Source organism: Stigmatopora nigra, chromosome 4 (assembly GCF_051989575.1).
Source record: "Stigmatopora nigra isolate UIUO_SnigA chromosome 4, RoL_Snig_1.1, whole genome shotgun sequence".
NCBI lineage: Eukaryota > Metazoa > Chordata > Actinopteri > Syngnathiformes > Syngnathidae > Stigmatopora > Stigmatopora nigra.
This window is the reverse complement of record NC_135511.1, coordinates 9,631,874-9,637,023: the sequence shown is the minus strand read 5'-3', so window position 1 is coordinate 9,637,023 and position 5,150 is coordinate 9,631,874. Positions and strand designations below refer to the sequence as shown.

General features: G+C 39.1%; 1 protein-coding gene across 1 annotated transcript; it reads left to right on the top strand.

The window, feature by feature from the left end:
• Positions 1 to 704: 704 nt before the first annotated feature.
• Positions 705 to 5,077, top strand: LOC144195746 (tetraspanin-36-like). Its single transcript, XM_077715566.1, has 7 exons — positions 705 to 912; positions 2,921 to 3,118; positions 3,209 to 3,283; positions 3,667 to 3,753; positions 3,936 to 4,085; positions 4,173 to 4,256; positions 4,537 to 5,077. Exons 1-7 carry the CDS (start codon positions 853 to 855, stop codon positions 4,615 to 4,617), a joined length of 735 nt encoding a protein of 244 aa, XP_077571692.1. The 5' UTR covers positions 705 to 852; the 3' UTR covers positions 4,618 to 5,077.
• The last annotated feature ends 73 nt before the right edge of the window (positions 5,078 to 5,150 follow it).

Genomic DNA, 5,150 nt, shown 5'->3' with positions numbered 1-5,150 from the left:
TTTGTTCCTGGCATTTATAGATTCTAGGCGCTCATTGACCTGCTTGCTACAGAGTCATGAGAGACTTTGAAACAAAGTGCCGATGTGCAAGTCAAAGCCGTGAACAATGATGCGTAGGGTTCCCACATTGAAATGATGTCATCTGCACTTCACACACCTTATTACACTCAGAACCAAATATTTGAGGCAAGGCCAGATATTACTCTTCATCAGAGTCCAGGAGCTCATCTGCAAAGTAAGACCTGGACTGCATTACTCACCTCTGAGGAAAACAATTGGGCTTTACTCACTTCCATGCTGAAAAATTATGATGGCTGGTGTGTACCTGAGGTTCGGATCTCTACTGTCCGCTCATAACCCATAACGGTGAATGAGTGGTTCGTGCACTGGCTCACACTTCTAAGATTGAGGGTTTTATCCCAGGTCCAGAGTGGACCTTCCTGTGTGGAGTTTGCATGTTCTCCTTGCATGGGTTTTTTCCCGGGTACATCCCAAAAATATGCACGGTTGGCTGGTTGAACACTCCAAATTGCCCCCTGAGTATTAGTGACTGTGAATGGTTGTCTCATTGTGTCCTGCGATAGGCTGGCCACCTATTGATGACATAAAGTGATTCAAAAAGAATGAACTGAAGTAATCTTTATTTTTTCTATGAAAGAATCAACAGGAGGGGGCGTTTCTGCATCCCTCATCGTCCACTACATCCGGGCCACGTGACTGAGTGACGCCACAAAGCGACTTTCGGCTTTCGGGAACCCTCGTGACTCGAGATCCAAAGGTTAAAGGAGCGACGCCCGATAACACCGCTTCCCTGGCGGTCATCACTTGCCCACTGACCGCCGTCGAGACAAAATGGATTGCGGCATTATCACTTCCAAGACGGTTCTACTCTTCATCAGCCTTGTCTTCTGGGTAAGGGATACGATCTTACGTTTGTTTCAGCGAATTTGCCTTTTATTCATAATTCCATAGTTCCTCCAAATCTAGAGTTCGCTTGTGTCAAGCAAGTGGACCTCGAACGCGATTTTTTTAATTGCCACGTTTTAATACATTACCTAATAGAAATCCAGAAACAATTTCGGGCTTTAGATGAAGGCCAAAACAATGATGGCGTTTCATGTTTTAGCGTTTAATATCGTCGTCACATGTATATAGTCCACTTTCCCTTTCAGTGCGTTGTTTTGGACGCTGTAAACAATGTTTTGATTGATTATATACCTTCAGACGGACGGATTCTATGTGACCAATAATATTGTGCGTGTTTTTATTTTTTGGTGTTGAAAGTCAATTGCTTTGATTCAATCATCTTAACTGATTCCACTCTTGTTTTTTTGTAATTGTATTCTTCACATTTATGGTGAAGGTTAACCGGCAACTTGAGAATTTTATTTTTTGTTAAAATAGTCGCTTAAACATTAGTGTGGTTGGGAAAAGATGCGGGTATTGTCGCAAGTGCACTTGTGTGTAATATTCGGTTCTTGGAATGAAAATATTTGTAGTGTTGTGGGTCCACCTGGTCAATAAAGTAGGTTTCCCATCTCCCGGATAGTTTTTATTGGTTTACTGCTGTTTTGTGGGACATATCTGCATGTATTTAAAATAAAATCACAAGAATGCCCTGTCCAGTATCTTGAAACCTACTCCAATTATGTTGATACTCACTTCAATGAAGTTTGTCTGTTGTCAATAAAACTCAAGGTTGTGAACAGACGGTAGCACGGCCCTTCCCCCAAAAATGGCTTGTTTTATTCAATAGTTACTGATAAATGAAGAAAAAAAGGGTAGAGTGACTGTTGCACAACATATCCTTGACTCATAGCTCGACAGTAAGTTGCAACCCACCAAAAACATTCCGCTTGTCTGACATTGCAAGTGGATTTCACCACATTCTAGACTGAGCTGCTGCTTGTACCTCTTACTTGGGAAGGGGAAAAATCCTCTATGCTGCCTCATTTTTCAGATCAGACTTTCTTTGGAAGATTAGAGGGTGAGAACTCCCATGACTTTGGAGTGATTAAGACACACGAGTCATGTGGCCCAACGGAAAGACAAGGGATTGATCGCCTTTGACAAATCACCATTAGAATGCATAAACATTTAGTAATGTTTTCCTCCCATTCTAATAAAGGCCGGATAGAGGTGAAAGATAAATCCAATATACTGAATGTGACTTCGGCGTCACTTGATCATGACTTCTTCTTTTTCATGCATTTGTTTAAAGGTTGAATGCAATCACAATGTGGCAGTCAAATTTAGCACTGTTGTTAGTCACACATCTGCTGTTAAAATGCATGTCACATCGTCATGGTGTCATTAATTGGGCTTTTCCCCTCGAGAAATTCGGGAAACAACAGATGATATGGAAAAAAACAAACTACTTAGTGATGCTCTGAAGGCTACACTTGACAAGCTTTACTTAGAAATGATTGAGTTCCTGATTCATGTGCCTGTTGACCCTCTTTGGTCACTGAGTTGGAACACATCATTTCTTTTCTTGTGTGTGTAACATAATTTCAAGTTGGGTAGTTTGTCAGTTTTTGTTTGTTTGTTTATATCAGTGTGTATGTTTCTTTAGTCGGATGCCAATCGTTTACCTTCCTCTCCTTTGTACTGCAATTCCACCTCTTTGAAAATGTCTTTTCATGTCTTAATTTTAATGGTATAAACATTTCTTCTGGTTTCTGTTTTCTGGACTCATTTCATACAAATTTGGTAGACTTCATTTTTTTAAGGGATTTTGGAGATCAAATTTGGGATATAGGACCAGTTGGAATGAATTAGGTATTTTACATTTTAAATGCATCTACTTGTGAAAAATTCAATTTAAGAAATGTAATGACTTAATTTTGTAAGATACCACTGTATATCCAAACATTTCTACAAAAAAAGCCTGTATTAATTTTTTTTCCCCATTTTCTAGGCTGCAGGTGCTGGCCTGGCTTATGTTGGTGCCCAGATATTGAATAGCTTTGGCACTTATGATACCTTTGTCCAGGATGAGCATCAGTATGTGCTCATCCCAGCTGTGGTCATCATCTGCATCAGCGTCTTGATGTTTGCCTTTGGCGTACTAGGATGCTGCGCCACCATTCGAGAGTCCAAAGTGGGGTTGAGCTTTGTAAGTGCCCAACATTAAATATGTGATATCGCAACCTTGTGTAAATCTGACCTGAAATGTCCTTTTTCCCCTCCCCTTTGTGTTATGTAGTTCTTTCTGATCATCATGGTGATGTTTGCAGCAGAAGTAGCTGTTTTGGTGCTGAGCCTGATCTACCAAGGCAAAGTGAGTTCTCTCAAACTGTGTGCTAAAAGTACAAGTGCATCCTATGAGTTTAATCTAGTTGGCCAGCCAATTGCAGGGCAAATGGTAAATAAACCTATCACACTTACAATTAATTGCATTTTTGGAGAATTTTAGTGTTCACTCAGCTGACCATGATTGTTTTTTTAGATGTAGGAGGAGACCTAAGTATACCCGTAGAAAGGCAAAACAAGCAAATTACACAAAATTCAGTCTCTGAAAGTTCAATATTAGAATGGTGTTCGAATATTCAATATATTAAAATTTTAGAATTGATGTTTGATGCAATCATTAAGATTGAGGAGAACATTTTTGGAGATGTTTTATTATTTTTTTAAGACATTCTTTATTTCACATGTCTACAGATCAATGGTCAACTGGAGAATTCCATGACAAATGCCTTCTCAAAGTATGGCAGTGATACCTCAACTGTGGACAACTTGCAGACCCAGGTTTGCACTTCCATAATCCACAAACCCCTTTTGTTTTCAGTTTCTTTTTCATATGGACTCATTTTTGTCTTGTTTGCATGATAGTCCAAATTGCAATTAAACAGGTCGCATTTTTCAGTTGCAATGCTGTGGTGTAAGTAACTACACCAGTTGGTTCAACACAACTTTTTCGCATTTTTCAGTTGCAATGCTGTGGTGTAAGTAACTACACCAGTTGGTTCAACACAACTTGGTACCAGAGCCACAACGGCACAGTGCCCAAGTCCTGCTGTAAAAATGACACCATATCGTGTACTGGGAGGCTGGACCAGTTGAACATGCTCAATTTAGAGGTGAAAGCAATATTGCTAGACATTTTTTTGTCGTCATATGGGGAGATGACACATGACAATAATATTTGAGGGTTGTTTTCGTTTCAGGGTTGTGAAGTCAAACTGGAAAACCTGCTAATGCACGTGCTAAAATATGCCATGCTTGTTGTTCTTGGCTTCGCTATCATCAAGGTAATGAATCTGGATTGTTAGTACCATTCACGTAAAACAGACTTCAATCATAGGTGCAATTGCACATTTCTATGTTGACTCTCCACCATACTCGCATATAAATGAATGAGATCAATTGTTGAGCATCTGCAGTTATCAGTAGTCTCGTTTAATATACACTTTGTCAGAAAATGTTTGTTTGGGCAGATGTTTGCTAGTGTCTGTATGCTATGTTATGGTTGAATATCTAATCTGGTGGTTCGCAAAACACTTAAGAAATATTTTTCCTTTTTTTTTGCAGTTCTTCGGGATGCTGAGCGTTTGTGTGGTTGCGTGTAAGAGTGGTGGCCGGAGGAGTGGTTACCAGCCTATTTATGCCTAACGGGGGGAAAAAATGACTACACCACATCATGCATATTTTTTTCTTCCCTTTACTGTTTTGGCATGTCCATTGCAAACTAATGTCAAGTGTGTCAAAAGCAGTCTAGCATGAATGTCACTGTCACTTTATTGCATTCGGCTGAACTCTATATTGCATCAAGTAGGTATTCAGTTCTAGTTTCATCTGCACTATGGACTTACTAAGGGGACTTTTAACAGTTACTCGTAGATTTAAGTTGCTTCGCCTTCTGAAATTTTTAGTCAACTGAAAGAATTGGAATCTACCGTGATGATGCCTAATTTCTCTTTTTCGCCTACTTGATTGTACTAACTTACATTAGCTTTCCTTTTAATCAGGAGACTAATTTTTTTTTAGGAGTTATATGTTATATATTACCGTGCTGCATTTTTCTATTCACTTAAAATATAATAAAGTGAGTATTTCACATCAAATTCAAGAAGGTTGTTTTACATGATATATTTTGTTGTAGTCTTGATATTTTATGATATATATTTGCAGGTTGTGTAAAAGTA